Here is a 16,532-nt window from a genome sequence, read left to right on the forward strand (position 1 = left end):
GGTGTGCATTCTCTGCCATCACATCAGCAGCCAGATCAAAATACTGAGACAGAGACAGAGTATAGTAGATATACAGTAGTAGAATACAGTAGAGTACATTAGAGTACAGTATAACAGTAGAGTACAGTATAACAGTATAATATATTAGACTGCAGTATAATATAGTAGAGTACAGTATAATAGTATAATAGAGTACAGTACAGTATAATAGTATAATATAGTAGAGTGCAGTAGAGTATAGTATAATATAGTAGAGTACAGTATAACAGTATAATATATTAGACTACAGTATAATATAGTAGAGTACAGTATAATAGTATAATATATTAGACTACAGTATAATAGTATAATATAGTAGAGTACAGTATAGTATAATAGAGTAGAGATAGTATACTAGTATAATATAGTAGAGTACAGTATAATAGTATAATATATTAGACTACAGTATAATATAAATATAGTAGAGTACAGTATAATAGTATAATATATTAGACTACAGTATAATAGTATAATATAGTAGAGTGCAGTAGAGTATAGTATAATATAGTAGAGTACAGTATAATAGTATAATATAGTAGAGTACAGTAGAGTATAGTATAATATAGTAGAGTACAGTATAATAGTATAATAGAGTAGAGATAGTATACTAGTATAATATAGTAGAGTACAGTATAATAGTATAATATAGTAGTGTACAGTAGAGTATAGTATAATAAAGTAGAGTACAGTATAATAGTATAATATAGTAGAGTACAGTAGAGTATAGTATAATTAAGTAAAGTACAGTATAATAGTATAATAGTATAATATAGTAGAATACAGTATAATAGTATAATAGAGTAGAGTACAGTATACTAGTATAATATAGTAGAGTACAGTATAATAGTATAATAGAGTAGAGGTAGTATACTAGTATAATATAGTAGAGTACAGTAGAGTATAGTATAATATAGTAGAGCACAGTAGAGTATAGTATAATATAGTAGAGTACAGTAGAGTATAGTATAATATGGTAGAGTATAGTATAGTAGAGTACAGTAGAGTGTAGTATAATATAGTAGAGTACAGTAGAGTATAGTATAATATAGTAGAGTACAGTATAATAGTACAATAGAGTAGAGTACAGTATAATAGTATAATAGAGTAGAGTGCAGTAGAGTATAGTATAATATAGTAGAGTAGAGTATAATAGTATAATAGAGAAGAGTACAGTATAGTATAATATAGTAGAGTACAGTATAATAGAGTAGAGTATAGTAGAGTATAGTATAATATAGTAGAGTACAGTATAATAGTATAATAGAGTAGAGTACAGTATAGTATAATATAGTAGAGTACTGTATAATAGAGTAGAGTACAGTAGAGTATAGTATAATATAGTAGAGTACTGTATAATAGTATAATAGAGTAGAGTGCAGTAGAGTATAGTATAATAGAGTAGAGTGCAGTAGAGTATAGTATAATAGAGTAGAGTACAGTAGAGTATAGTATAATAGAGTAGAGTGCAGTAGAGTATAGTATAATATAGTAGAGTACTGTATAATAGTATAATATACTATAGTACTGTAGAATAACCTACCTCATATTTGCAGTATAGTATAATATAGTACTGTATAATAGTATAATAGAGTACAGTAGAGTATAGTATAATATAGTAGAATACCCTACCTCATATTTGCAGTATAGTATAATATAGTACTATATAATAGTATAATAGAGTAGAGTACAGTAGAGTATAGTATAATATAGTAGAATACCCTACCTCATATTTGCAGTATAGTATAATATAGTACTGTATAATAGTATAATAGAGTACAGTAGAGTATAGTATAATATAGTACTGTATAATAGTATAATAGAGTAGAGTATAGTATAATATAGTACTGTATAATAGTATAATAGAGTAGAGTATAGTATAATATAGTACTGTATAATAGTATAATAGAGTAGAGTATAGTATAATATAGTACTGTATAATAGTATAATAGAGTACAGTAGAGTATAGTATAATATAGTAGAATACCCTACCTCATATTTGCAGTATAGTATAATATAGTACTGTATAATAGTATAATAGAGTAGAGTACAGTAGAGTATAGTATAATATAGTACTGTATAATAGTATAATAGAGTAGAGTACAGTAGAGTATAATATAGTAGAATACCCTACCTCATATTTGCAGTATAGTATAATATAGTACTGTATAATAGTATAATAGAGTAGAGTAGAATATAGTATAATATAGTAGAATACCCTACCTCATATTTGCAGTATAGTATAATATAGTACTGTATAATAGTATAATAGGAGTACAGTAGAGTATAGTATAATATAGTAGAATACCCTACCTCATATTTTGCAGTATAGTATAATATAGTACTGTATAATAGTATAATAAAGTAGAGTACAGTAGAGTATAATATAGTAGAATACCCTACCTCATATTTGCAGTATAGTATAATATAGTACTGTATAATAGTATAATAGAGTAGAGTACAGTAGAGTATAATATAGTAGAATACCCTACCTCATATTTGCAGTATAGTAGCAGCAGGTTTCCGAAGGTGACCGGGGGGAAGGGGATCTGCTGCAGGAGGAAGGCCAGTTTCTCAAAACCCTCCGATGGCTTCTTATTCATGTTCATCAGGGCCTGGTTGTGGAGTGTCACTGGATCCAGCTCCTACAAGACAACAGACATGTGGAAATAACTATTTGTTCTTTAACTAACTTGCCTAGTTAAATACAGGATCAAATAAAACCAATTTAAATGGATATTTCATTGTCCATTGGTTAGAAGGAGAATGTCTACACACACACACACACACACACACACACACACACACACACACACACACACACACACACACACACACACACACACACACACACACACACACACACACACACACACACACACACACACACACACACACACAGTACCTCCTCTGATCTGGGAGGCATGTCAGTCAAGGCCTCCTGAGCTGCATCGCCTGCAGACAGACAGACAGACAGACAGACAGACAGACAGACAGACAGACAGACAGACAGACAGACAGACAGACAGACAGTAAAAAAAGTAAAAAATAGATAAGTTTAAAAAAATTGAAATAAAAGTAACAAGAAATTAAAGAGCAGCAGTAAAATAACAATAGCGAGGCTATATAATGTGCGGGGGCACCGGTTAGTCGAGGTAATTGAGGTGATATGTACATGTAGGTAGAGTTAAAGTGACTACGCATAGATTATAAACAGAGAGTACCAGCCTGGTATACTATGAGAACGGACAGTTTTCAGCTGGTAATTTCTGACAGCCTGGTCACAGTACACCCCTGGACAGAATGCTAGTCTATCACAGTACACCCCTGGACAGAATGCTAGTCTATCACAGTACACCCCCTGGACAGAATGCTAGTCTATCACAGTACACACCCTGGACAGAATGCTAGTCTATCACAGTACACCCCCTGGACAGAATGCTAGTCTATCACAGTACACACCCTGGACAGAATGATAGTCTATCACAGTACACCCCCTGGACAGTACACCCTCTTAATGCTGAGAGTCAAGCAGAAAGTCAACCAGGTCCCATTTTTACAGTTTTTGTTACGACTCGGCCGGGGATTGAACTCCCAACCCTCCAATCTCAGGGCGGATACTCTAACCACAAGGCTGCTGAATGTACTCACAGTTTTTGAGCTGGTATTCTATAGCAGCCTTGAGGTTGAATCCTTCTATGAGGGCGGTCTCATGTAGGATCAGGGTGTTCCCAACACTCCTCACGTCAATGCCCTCTGTCGTCATGCCAACGCTCAGCTCTGGACGACGAGAACACACACGCACAGCACAGAGAGACACAGGATGGTCAGGGGAAAACATGGATGAGAAGGAGGGTCACTAAGGGAAAACCCCAACAGAGTGATCAAGGTATCTAACTAAACAGGTGTGCTGTCATTTTAAAGCCGACCTGGATGTTCCCTGATCCCTCTCTCGATGATCTCTCCCATGAAGTTGAGGGCCTGACCATACTGTTTCATACTGTAGTAGCACAGACCTATGTTGTAGGACAGTTCTGAGACAGGAGGGAGGAGAGAGAGGCAGGGAGAGGAGGAGGGAATTAGTGGGGAGGGACAGGGAGATAGGGAGGGCAGAGAGGAGAGAGAGGGAGAGAGAGAAGGAGAGAATTAGGGGGAGAGGAGAGAGGGAGGGAGAGGAGGAGAGAATTAGGGGGGAGAGGAGAGAGAGGGAGGGAGAGGAGGAGAGAATTAGGGGAGAGGAGAGAGAGGGAGGGAGAGGAGGAGAGAATTAGGGGAGAGGAGAGAGAGAGGGAGGGAGAGGAGAGAATTAGGGGAGAGGAGAGAGAGGGGAGAGAGAGGAGGTGAGAATTAGAGGGGAGAGGAGAGAGGGAGGGAGAGGAGGAGAGAATTAGGGGGAGAGGAGAGAGAGGGACGGAGGGAGAGGAGGATAGAATTACGGGGGAGCGGAGAGAGAGGGAGGAAGAGGAGGAGAGAATTAGGGGTGAGAGGAGAGAGAGGGAGGGAAAGGAGGAGAGAATTAGGGGGAGAGGAGAGAGAGGGAGGGAGAGGAGGAGAGAATTAGGGGGAGGAAGAGAGAGATTCAGCAAATGCAAGAGACTTTTAGGACAGGCAAAAGGTTAGACGTTTTCCTCTGTGTGCATGCAGTTACCTGGTTGGTAGCCCAGCACCTGCATGGCAGACATGAACTTCTTGCAAGCCTCCTCGTACTCCCCCTCCTTGTAGAGTAGACAGCCCATGTCCACGTCATAGTCTGGGTCGTCCTGGGGAAGCTGCTCTACCAGTGTCTGACAGGGAGAGGGTTCATAAAGGGCTTATAAGAGGTCATAAAGGGTTATAGGGAGTCATAAGGGCATATTAGTTGAGGACATTTGTTATAAGGGGTCACAAGGGTTTCTAAATGGATCAAAAACACTAACTAAGCAGTTATAAGAGGTTATAATAATAATAATAATAATAATATATGCCATTTAGCAGACGCTTTTATCCAAAGCGACTTACAGTCATGTGTGCATACATTCTACGTATGGGTGGTCCCGGGGATCGAACCCACTACCCTGGCGTTACAAGCGCCATGCTCTACCAACTGAACTACAGAAGGACCACCCATACCTATATTAGGTTATCCTGACCTCATGACATACAGTAATGACATACAGTAACTACCAGGTTATATTAGGTTATATTAGGTTCTCCTGACATACAGTAACTACCAGGTTATATTAGGTTCTCCTGACCTCATGACATACAGTAACTACCAGGTTATATTAGGTTCTCCTGATCTCATGACATACAGTAACTACCAGGTTATATTAGGTTCTCCTGACCTCATGACATACAGTAACTACCATGTTATATTAGGTTCTCCTGATCTCATGACATACAGTAACTACCAGGTTATATTAGGTTCTCCTGATCTCATGACATACAGTAACTACCAGATTATATTAGGTTCTCCGGACCTCATGACATATGCAGTAACTACCAGGTTATATTAGGTTCTCCTGACACAGGCACCACCAGGTTATATTAGGTTCTCCTGACTCATGACATACAGTAACTACCAGGTTATATTGTGCCTCCTGATCTCATGACATACAGTAACTACCAGGTTATATTAGGTTCTCCTGACCCCATGACATACAGTAACTACCAGGTTATATTAGGTTCTCCTGACATACAGTAACTACCAGGTTATATTAGGCTCCTCCTGACCTCATGACATACAGTAACTACCAGGTTATATTAGGTTCTCCTGACATGACAGTAACTACCAGGTTATATTAGGTTCTCCTGATCTCATGACATACAGTAACTACCAGGTTATATTAGGTTCTCCTGACATACAGTAACTACCAGGTTATATTAGGTCTCCTGACATACAGTAACTACCAGGTTATATTAGGTTCTCCTGACCTCATGACATACAGTAACTACCAGGTTATATTAGGTTCTCCTGACCTCATCTCCTGTTATATTAGGTTCTCCTGATCTCATGACATACAGTAACTACCAGGTTATATTAGGTTCTCTCATGACATACCTCATTAGGTTCTCCTGACAGTAACTACCAGGTATATTAGGTTCTCCTGACCTCATGGCATACAGTAACTACCAGGTTATATTAGGATCTCATGACAGTAACTCAGGTTATATTAGGTTCTCCTGACCTCATGACATACAGTAACTACCAGGTTATATTAGGTTCTCCTGATCTCATGACATACAGTAACTACCAGGTTATATTAGGTTCTCCTGACCTCATGACATACAGTAACTACCAGGTTATATTAGGTTCTCCCTGACATACAGTAACTACCAGGTTATATTAGGTTCTCTGATCTCATGACATACAGTAACTACCAGGTTATATTAGGTTCTCCTGACATGACATACAGTAACTACCAGGTTATATTAGGTTCTCCTGACATACAGTAACTACCAGGTTATATTAGGTTCTCCTGACCTCATGACAGTAACTACCAGGTTATATTAACCTCATGATACAGGTTATATTAGGTTCTCCTGACCTCATGACATACAGTAACTACCAGGTTATATTAGGTTCTCCTGACCTCATGATAGTAACTACCAGGTTATATTAGGTTCTCCTGACCTCATGACATACAGTAACTACCAGGTTATATTAGGTTCTGATCTCATGACATACAGTAACTACCAGGTTATATTAGGTTCTCCTGACATACAGTAACTACCATGTTATATTAGGTTCTCCTGACATACAGTAACTACCAGGTTATATTAGGTTCTCCTGATCTCATGACATACAGTAGCTACCAGGTTATATTAGGTTCTCCTGACCTCATGACATACAGTAACTACCAGGTTATATTAGGTTCTCCTGACCTCATGACATACAGTAGCTACCAGGTTATATTAGGTTCTCCTGACATACAGTAACTACCAGGTTATATTAGGTTCTCCTGACCTCATGACATACAGTAACTAACTACCAGGTTATATTAGGTTCTCCTGACCTCATGACATACAGTAACTACCAGGTACATGATTATGGTCTTTAGTTCTGGTTCTAGTTCTGGTTCTAGTTCCAGTTCTGGTTTAGTTATGTTCTAGTTCTGGTTAAGGTATGGTTCTAGTTAAGTTCTGTTCAATTTCTGGTTAAGTTATGGTTCTGGTTTAGTTCTGGTTCTAGTCAATGGTTCTAGTCAATGGCTCTAGTCATAGGTTCTAGTCATAGGTCTAGTCATAGGTCTAGTTCAGGTTCTAGTCATGGTTTTAGTCATGGTTCTAGTCATGGTTCAATTGATGTTCTAGTCATGGTTCTAGTTCTAGTCATTGTTCTAGTTCAGGTTCAAGTCATGGTTCTAGTTCTGGTTCTAGTCATGGTTCACTGATGTTCTAGTCATGGTTCTAGTTCTAGTTCAGGTTCTAGTCATGGTTCTTGGTTCTAGTTCTATTCATGGTTCTAGTCATGGTTCTAGTTCTGGTGCTAATTATGGTTCTAGTTATGGCCAAGTCCAGTATATGTCCAATACTAGTCTCTACTAACCTTCGCTCCAGAGTACTCCTCTTCTCCGTATTTGATGGATGCCTGCAGTTTGATCATCTGTGGGAGAGATGGACAGAACATGGGTCAGAAGAGAGAATATGGTTGAAGAACAGAATTATATCTCAGGGTGGTAAGATAACTCTACCTGGTAGTAAACATTATAACTCTACCTGGATGTAAACATTATAACTCTACCTGGTAGTAACATTATAACTCTACCTGGTAGTAAACATTATAACTCTACTCTGGTAGTAAACATTATAACTCTACCTGGTAGTAAACATTATAACACTACCTGGATGTAAACATTATAACTCTACCTGGTAGTAAACATTATAAACCTGGTAGTAACATTATAACTCTACCTGGTAGTAAACATTATAACTCTACCTGGTAGTAAACATTATAACTCTACCTGTAAACATTATGACTCTATGTAAACATTATAACTGGTAGTAAACATTATAACCTTACCTGGTAGTAAACATTATAACTCTACCTGGTAGTAAACATTATAACTCTACCTGGTAGTAAACATTATAACTCTACTGGTAGTAAACTACCTGTAGTAAACATTATAACTCTACCTGGATGTAAACATTATAACTCTACCTGGTAGTAAACATTATAACTCTACCTGGTAGTAAACATTATAACTCTACCTGGTAGTAAACATTATAACTCTACCTAGTGGGGCTGGTAGTAAACATTATGACTCTACCTGGTAGTAAACATTATAACTCTACCTGGTGAAACATTGTAATCACCTGGTAGTAAACATTATAACTCTACCTGGTGGGGCTGGTAGTAAACATTATGACTCTACCTGGTAGTAAACATTATAACTCTACCTGGTAGTAAACATTATAACTCTACCTGGTAGTAAACATTATAACTCTACCTGGTAGTAAACATTATAACTCTACCTGGTAGTAAACATTATAACTCTACCTGGTAGTAAACATTATAACTCTACCTGGTAGTAAACATTATAACTCTGCCTGGTAGTAAACATTATAACTCTACCTGGTAGTAAACATTATAACTCTACCTGGTAGTAAACATTATAACTCTACCTGGTAGTAAACATTATAACTCTACCTGGTGGGGCTGGTAGTAAACATTATGACTCTACCTGGTAGTAAACATTATAACTCTACCTGGTAGTAAACATTATAACTCTACCTGGTGGTAAACATTATAACTCTACCTGGTAGTAAACATTATAACTCTACCTGGTAGTAAACATTATAACTCTGCCTGGTAGTAAACATTATAACTCTACCTGGTAGTAAACATTATAACTCTACCTGGTAGTAAACATTATAACTCTACCTGGTGGGGCTGGTAGTAAACATTATGACTCTACCTGGTAGTAAACATTATAACTCTACCTGGTAGTAAACATTATAACTCTACCTGGTAGTAAACATTATAACTATACCTGGTAGTAAACATTATAACTCTGCCTGGTAGTAAACATTATAACTCTATCTGGTAGTAAACATTATAACTCTACCTGGTAGTAAACATTATAACTCTACCTGGTAGTAAACATTATAACTCTACCTGGTAGTAAACATTATAACTCTACCTGGTAGTAAACATTATAACTCTACCTGGTAGTAAACATTATGACTCTACCTGGTAGTAAACATTATAACTCTACCTGGTAGTAAACATTATAACTCTACCTGGTGGTAAACATTATAACTCTACCTGGTAGTAAACATTATAACTCTACCTGGTAGTAAACATTATAACTCTGCCTGGTAGTAAACATTATAACTCTACCTGGTAGTAAACATTATAACTCTACCTGGTAGTAAACATTATAACTCTACCTGGTGGGGCTGGTAGTAAACATTATGACTCTACCTGGTAGTAAACATTATAACTCTACCTGGTAGTAAACATTATAACTCTACCTGGTAGTAAACATTATAACTATACCTGGTAGTAAACATTATAACTCTGCCTGGTAGTAAACATTATAACTCTATCTGGTAGTAAACATTATAACTCTACCTGGTAGTAAACATTATAACTCTACCTGGTAGTAAACATTATAACTCTACCTGGTAGTAAACATTATAACTCTACCTGGTAGTAAACATTATGAGTCTATCTGGTAGTAAACATTATAACTCTACCTGGTAGTAAACATTATAACTCTACCTGGTAGTAAACATTATAACTCTACCTGGTGGGGCAGGAGAGGTTCCGGATCAAAACAGTCCAAAACTGAGAGGTTCTGGGTCCTGTTGTGGCAGGATCCGGCTCAAATGAAGCACTGATTCTACCTCTACCTTGGTATTATAACTTGATGTAGGAAGTGTACCTTGGTGTGGCTGGTAGGGTTGTCCAATAGAAAGGTAGCCTTCATGGCCTCGGGGTAGGCACAGGCCCCGTACAGAGACTGGGCGTAATACAGCCTGTACTCCTCCACCTCGGGGTGTAGCTGGGTCAGCTGCTCATAGCACTCTGCTGCGTTGGTGAAGTCCTGCATGTGGTAGTAGCAGTAGCCTAGCAGAGACAGGGCTGCCCGTGACTGGGAGGAGGAGGAGAAGGTAGAGGAGGAGGAGAATAAGAAGATTACGGACTCCATTCAATCCATATCGCCCAAGTTCAGCACTATATGGCGATTGACATTTAAAGGTAATGTTCCCGCATTCCATGAGATTGCAGTCACGGTAAACGCTGCATATATTGTCTATAGGTAATTGAAAATTACCTTTAAAATTTAAAGAACGCTATAGCGATTAACTTTGCAGATACGGATTGAATCTGAGTCTCTGACAAGCTGTCCAATGAAATAGTCTGAGGGATGCCTGTTTCAAAGTATCATCACAAGCTATCATGACAAGTCACTTATTAGCAAGCTAAACATTGGCTGTTTCTGTGACAGCAATGGAGTTGGCAATAGCACAAACTGATCTGGGAGCAGGCTATAGAAGGAGACGATAGATCTGGGGCCAGGCTATTGGAGACAACAGACCTGGGACCAGGCCAGAAGGAGACAACAGACCTGACCAGGCTAGGAAGTAGTCAACAGGACCTCTGGGACCAGGCTATAGAAGGAGACAACAGACCTGGGACCAGGCTATAGAAGGAGACAACAGACCTGGGACCAGGTTATAGAAGGAGGCAACAGGACCTGGGACCAGGCTATAGAAGGAGAAAACAGATCTGAGACCAGGCTATAGAAGGAGACAACAGATCTGAGACCAGGCTATAGAAGGAGACAACAGATCTGGGACCAGGCTATAGAAGGAGACAACAGACCTGGGACCAGGTTATAGAAGGAGACAACAGATCTGAGACCAGGCTATAGAAGGAGACAAATCAAATCAAATCAAATCAAATGTTATTTGTCACATACACATGGTTAGCAGATGTTAATGCGAGTGTAAAGAAATGCTTGTGCTTCTAGTTCCGACAATGCAGTGATAACCAACAAGTAATCTAAACTAACAATTCCAAAACTACAGTCTTATACACAGTAAGGGGATAAGGAATATGTACATATGATATATGAATGAGTGATGGTACAGAGCAGCATACAGTAGATGGTATCGAGTACAGTATATACATATGAGATGAGTGTGTAGACAAAGTAAACAAAGTGGCATAGTTAAAGTGGCTAGTGATACATGTGTTACATAAGGATGCAGTCGATGTTGTAGAGTACAGTATATACATATGTATATGAGATGAATAATGTAGGGTAAGTAACATTATATAAGGTAGCATTGTTTAAAGTGGCTAGTGATATATTTACATCATTTCCCATCAATTCCCATTATTAAAATGGCTGGAGTTGGGTCAGTGTCAATGACAGTGTAGTTGGCAGCAGCCACTCAATGTTAGTGGTGGCTATTTAACAGTCTGATGGCCTTGAGATAGAAGCTGTTTTTCTTTCAGTCTCTCGGTCCCAGCTTTGATGCACCTGTACTGACCTCGCCCTGGATGATAGCAGAACAGGCAGTGGTTCGGGTGGTTGATGTCCTTGATGATCTTTATGGCCTTCTGTAACAACGGGTGGTGTAGGTGTCCTGGAGGGCAGGTAGTTTGCCCCGGTGATGCGTTGTGCAGTCCTCACTACCCTCTGAGAGCCTTACGGCTTGAGGGCGGAGTGTTGTCGTACCAGGCGGTGATACAGGCCCGCCAGATGCTCGATTGTGCATCTGTAGAAGTTTGTGAGTGCTTTTGGTGACAAGCCAATTTCTTCAGCCCTGAGGTTGAATAGCGCTGCTGCGCCTTTCTTCACGACGCTGTCAGTGTGAGTGGACCAATTCAGTTTGTCTGTGATGTGTGTATGCCGAGGAACTTAAACTAGCTACCCTCTCCACTACTGTTCCATCGATGTGGATAGGGGGCACCCTCTGCTGTTTCCTGAAGTCCACAATCATCTCCTTAGTTTTGTTGACGTGAGTGTGAGGTTATTTTCCTGACACCACACTCCAAGGGCCCTCACCTCTCCCTGTAGGCCGTCCCGGTCGTTGTTGGTAATCAAGCCTACCACTGTTGTGTCGTCCGCAAACTTGATGATTGAGTTGGAGGCGTGCATGGTACACGCAGTCGTGGGTGAACAGGGAGTACAGGAGAGGCTCCAGAACGCACCCTTGTGGGGCCCCGTGTTGAGGATCAGCGGGGAGGAGATGTTGTTGCCTGCCCTCACCACCTGGGGCGGCCCGTCAGGAAGTCCAGTACCCAGTTGCACAGGGCGGACAACAGATCTGAGACCAGGCTATAGAAGGAGACAACAGATCTGAGACCAGGCTATAGAAGGAGACAACAGATCTGAGACCAGGCTATAGAAGGAGACAACAGACCTGGGACCAGGCTATAGAAGGAGAAAACAGATCTGGGACCAGGCTATAGGAGACAACAGACCTGGGACCAGGCTAGAAGGAGAAAACAGATCTGAGACCAGGCTATAGAAGGAGAAAACAAATCTGGGACCAGGCTATAGAAGGAGACAACAGACCTGGGACCAGGTTATAGAAGGAGACAACAGACCTGGGACCAGGCTATAGAAGGAGACAACAGATCTGAGACCAGGCTATAGAAGGAGAAAACAATCTGAGACCAGGCTATAGAAGGAGACAACAGACCTGGGACCAGGCTATAGAAGGAGACAACTGATCTGAGACCAGGCTATAGAAGGAGAAAACAGATCTGAGACCAGGCTATAGAAGGAGAAAACAGATCTGGGACCAGGTTATAGAAGGAGAAAACAGATCTGAGACTAGGCTATAGAAGGAGACAACAGATCTGGGACCAGGTTATAGAAGGAGGCAAACAGACCTGGGACCAGGCTATAGAAGGAGAAACAGATCTGAGACCAGGCTATAGAAGGAGACAACAGACCTGGGACCAGGCTATAGAAGGAGAAAACAGATCTGGGACCAGGTTATAGAAGGAGGCAACAGACCTGGGACCAGGCTATAGAAGGAGAAAACAGATCTGAGACCAGGCTATAGAAGGAGACAACAGATCTGAGACCAGGCTATAGAAGGAGACAACAGATTCAAAATTGTGGCCATAGAAGGAGACAACAGACCTGGGACCAGGTTATAGAAGGAGACAACAGATCTGAGACCAGGCTATAGAAGGAGACAAATCAAATCAAATCAAATCAAATGTTATTTGTCACATACACATGGTTAGCAGATGTTAATGCGAGTGTAGCGAAATGCTTGTGCTTCTAGTTCCAGCCAATGCAGTGATAACCAACAAGTAATCTAACTAACAATTCCAAAACTACAGTCTTATACACAGTGTAAGGATAGGAATATGTACATAAGGATATATGAATGAGTGATGGTACAGAGCAGCATACAGTAGATGGTATCGAGTACAGTATATACATATGAGATGAGTGTGTAGACAAAGTAAACAAAGTGGCATAGTTAAAGTGGCTAGTGATACATGTGTTACATAAGGATGCAGTCGATGTTGTAGAGTACAGTATATACATATGTATATGAGATGAATAATGTAGGGTAAGTAACATTATATAAGGTAGCATTGTTTAAAGTGGCTAGTGATATATTTACATCATTTCATCAATTCCCATTATTAAAATGGCTGAGCTGGGTCAGTGTCAATGACAGTGTGCTTGGCAGCAGCCACTCAATGTTAGTGGTGGCTATTTAACAGTCTGATGGCCTTGAGATAGAAGCTGTTTTTTCAGTCTCTCGGTCCCAGCTTTGATGCACCTGTACTGACCCCGCCTTCTGGATGATAGCGGGGTGAACAGGCAGTGGTTCGGGTGGTTGATGTCCTTGATGATCTTTATGGCCTTCCTGTAACAACGGGTGGTGTAGGTGTCCTGGAGGGCAGGTAGTTTGCCCCGCAGATGCGTTGTGCAGTCCTCACTACCTCTGAGAGCCTTACGGCTGAGGGCGGAGCAGTTGCCGCACCAGGCGGTGATACAGCCCGCCAGATGCTCTCGATTGTGCATCTGTAGAAGTTTGTGAGTGCTTTTGGTGACAAGCCGAATTTCTTCAGCCTCCTGAGGTTGAATAGGCGCTTGCTGCGCTTTTCTTCACGACGCTGTCAGTGTGAGGACCAATTCAGTTTGTCTGTGATGTGTATGCCGAGGGAACTTAAACTAGCTACCCTCTCCACTACTGTTCCATCGATGGATAGGGGTGTCCCCTCTGCTGTTTCCTGAAGTCCACAATCATCTCCTTAGTTTTGCTGGACGTTGAGTGAGGTTATTTTCCTGACACCACACTCCAAGGGCCCTCACCTCCCCTCCCTGTAGGCCGTCTCGTCGTTGTTGGTAATCAAGCCTACCACTGTTGTGTCGTCCGCAAACTTGATGATTGAGTTGGAGGCGTGCGTGGCCACGCAGTCACGGGTGAACAGGGAGTACAGGAGAGGGCTCAGAACGCACCTTGTGGGGCCCCTGCTGAGGATCATGGGAGGGAGATGTTGTTGCCTACCCTCACCACCTGGGGGCGGCCCGCCAGGAAGTCCAGTACCCAGTTGCACAGGGCGGACAACAGATCTGAGACCAGGCTATAGAAGGAGACAACAGATCTGAGACCAGGCTATAGAAGGAGACAACAGATCTGAGACCAGGCTATAGAAGGAGACAACAGACCTGGGACCAGGCTATAGAAGGAGAAAACAGATCTGGGACCAGGCTATAGGAGACAAACAGACCTGGGACCAGGCTATAGAAGAGAAAACAGATCTGAGACCAGGCTATAGAAGGAGAAAACAAATCTGGGACCAGGCTATAGAAGGAGACAACAGACCTGGGACCAGGTTATAGAAGGAGACAACAGACCTGGGACCAGGCTATAGAAGGAGACAACAGATCTGAGTATATGATCTGAGACCAGGCTATAGAAGGAGACAACAGACCTGGGACCAGGCTATAGAAGGAGACAACTGATCTGAGACCAGGCTATAGAAGGAGAAAACAGACGAGACCAGGCTATCTGGGACCAGGTTATAGAAGGAGAAAACAGATCTGAGACTAGGCTATAGAAGGAGACAACAGATCTGGGACCAGGTTATAGAAGGAGCAACAGACCTGGGACCAGGCTACAGAAGGAGAAAACAGATCTGGAGACCAGGCTATAGAAGGAGACAACAGACCTGCACCAGGCTATAGAAGGAGAAAACAGATCTGGGACCAGGCTATAGGAGACAACAGACCTGGGACCAGGCTATAGAAGGAGAAAACAGACTGAGACCTAGAAGGAGAAAACAGGACCAGGCTATAGAAGGAGACAACAGACCACCAGGCACATCTGAGACCAGGCTATAGGAGGACACAGATCTGGGAGCACACACACACACACCCACACACACACACACACACACACACACACACACACACACACACACACACACACACACACACACACACACACACACACACACACACACTCACTACCTTCATCTGTTTCTGCAGTTCATTGCTGAGGATGTGGACAGCCTCTCCATACCGCCCATCTTTGATCTATAGGAGAACAGAGTTAGCAGCTAGTTATAAAATAATAATTAGCTATCTAGCTAGCTATGTTGTCACACACTAGGCTATAGCATGAGTCTTGAAATTGAAGGGTCTGTCAGGCTAGCTTAATCAAAGTTAGCTAGCCTGCTATAGCCCCAATTTGTGACATTCGTATTGTGACGTTAGCTAGCTTGAATTCGCTAAATAATCAACATGATAACTTGATAAAATACCACAAGTTAAAATAACCCGTTTCATTATCAGCTAGCTTGCTATCATGGCAAGCGTTGGTATCCATGGTATGTAAACGTTAGCTATGCAAGCGACCAACTTCTCACCATTTTGTAGACAGTGGCGGTGTATTCGCCGTCTTTAATCGTTGTCAGTGTCATGATTTTTGCCGCTAAATCTACAGTTCTCAAAGGTAAGACTATTTTCACGCGAAACGATTTCGATTTACCAATAATCCCAATTAGTGCACCATGTTTAGGCGTTATTTACTTTTTTCTACACGTTCAACGCACAGGAAGTGTTAATACGTTTTGTAACCAGTACAGGAAACGGAAACCCCCGACGTCGAATAATTTTAAAACAACCAATGAGGAGCGTCTGTTATGAGGTATTACCATAGAGATTGACAGAGACCTTTTAGTGGGCCAAAAGGCTGTTTTAGTATGAGCAGCACCATTGAAGGCTTCCACCATTCTTCTGCCATTTTAAAGTAGTCAAGTGGGTGGGGATTCCTATGGGTTGTAGCACAGACTATTCATTATATTGACCAGAATTTAAAGTGGCTGATCTAACAATGAAAATAAATGTGTTAAAGGCAGTGGGAGGAGGCAAGATCAGGTAGAACCATTCTAGACAATGAGAGGGTAGATTTGTGTAAATAACAGGCACAACTTCGATATAATGTGTTTTTTTTCCCTCAAAGTTATCTGGATGTCACATGACCCTTTCTTTATGTCAGTACACTCGTGAACAACC

At 40.9% G+C, this 16,532-nt stretch overlaps 1 protein-coding gene across 1 annotated transcript; it reads right to left on the reverse strand.

Annotated features, from left to right (window-relative positions):
- Positions 1 to 4: 4 nt before the first annotated feature.
- LOC124029758 (tetratricopeptide repeat protein 30A-like) lies at positions 5 to 15,981 on the reverse strand (the record flags this gene model as incomplete). Its single annotated transcript, XM_046341351.1, has 10 exons — positions 15,884 to 15,981; positions 15,486 to 15,551; positions 9,906 to 10,115; positions 7,565 to 7,621; positions 4,685 to 4,820; positions 3,966 to 4,070; positions 3,688 to 3,816; positions 2,942 to 2,991; positions 2,529 to 2,681; positions 5 to 43 (listed from the first exon to the last, which is right to left on the reverse strand). Coding segments are annotated over exons 1-10 (999 nt in total), but the record flags the coding sequence as incomplete, so codon positions are not given.
- Between the last annotated feature and the right edge of the window lie 551 nt (positions 15,982 to 16,532).

This window comes from Oncorhynchus gorbuscha, unplaced genomic scaffold (genome assembly GCF_021184085.1).
Source record: "Oncorhynchus gorbuscha isolate QuinsamMale2020 ecotype Even-year unplaced genomic scaffold, OgorEven_v1.0 Un_scaffold_7569, whole genome shotgun sequence".
NCBI classification, from domain to species: Eukaryota; Metazoa; Chordata; class Actinopteri; order Salmoniformes; family Salmonidae; genus Oncorhynchus; species Oncorhynchus gorbuscha.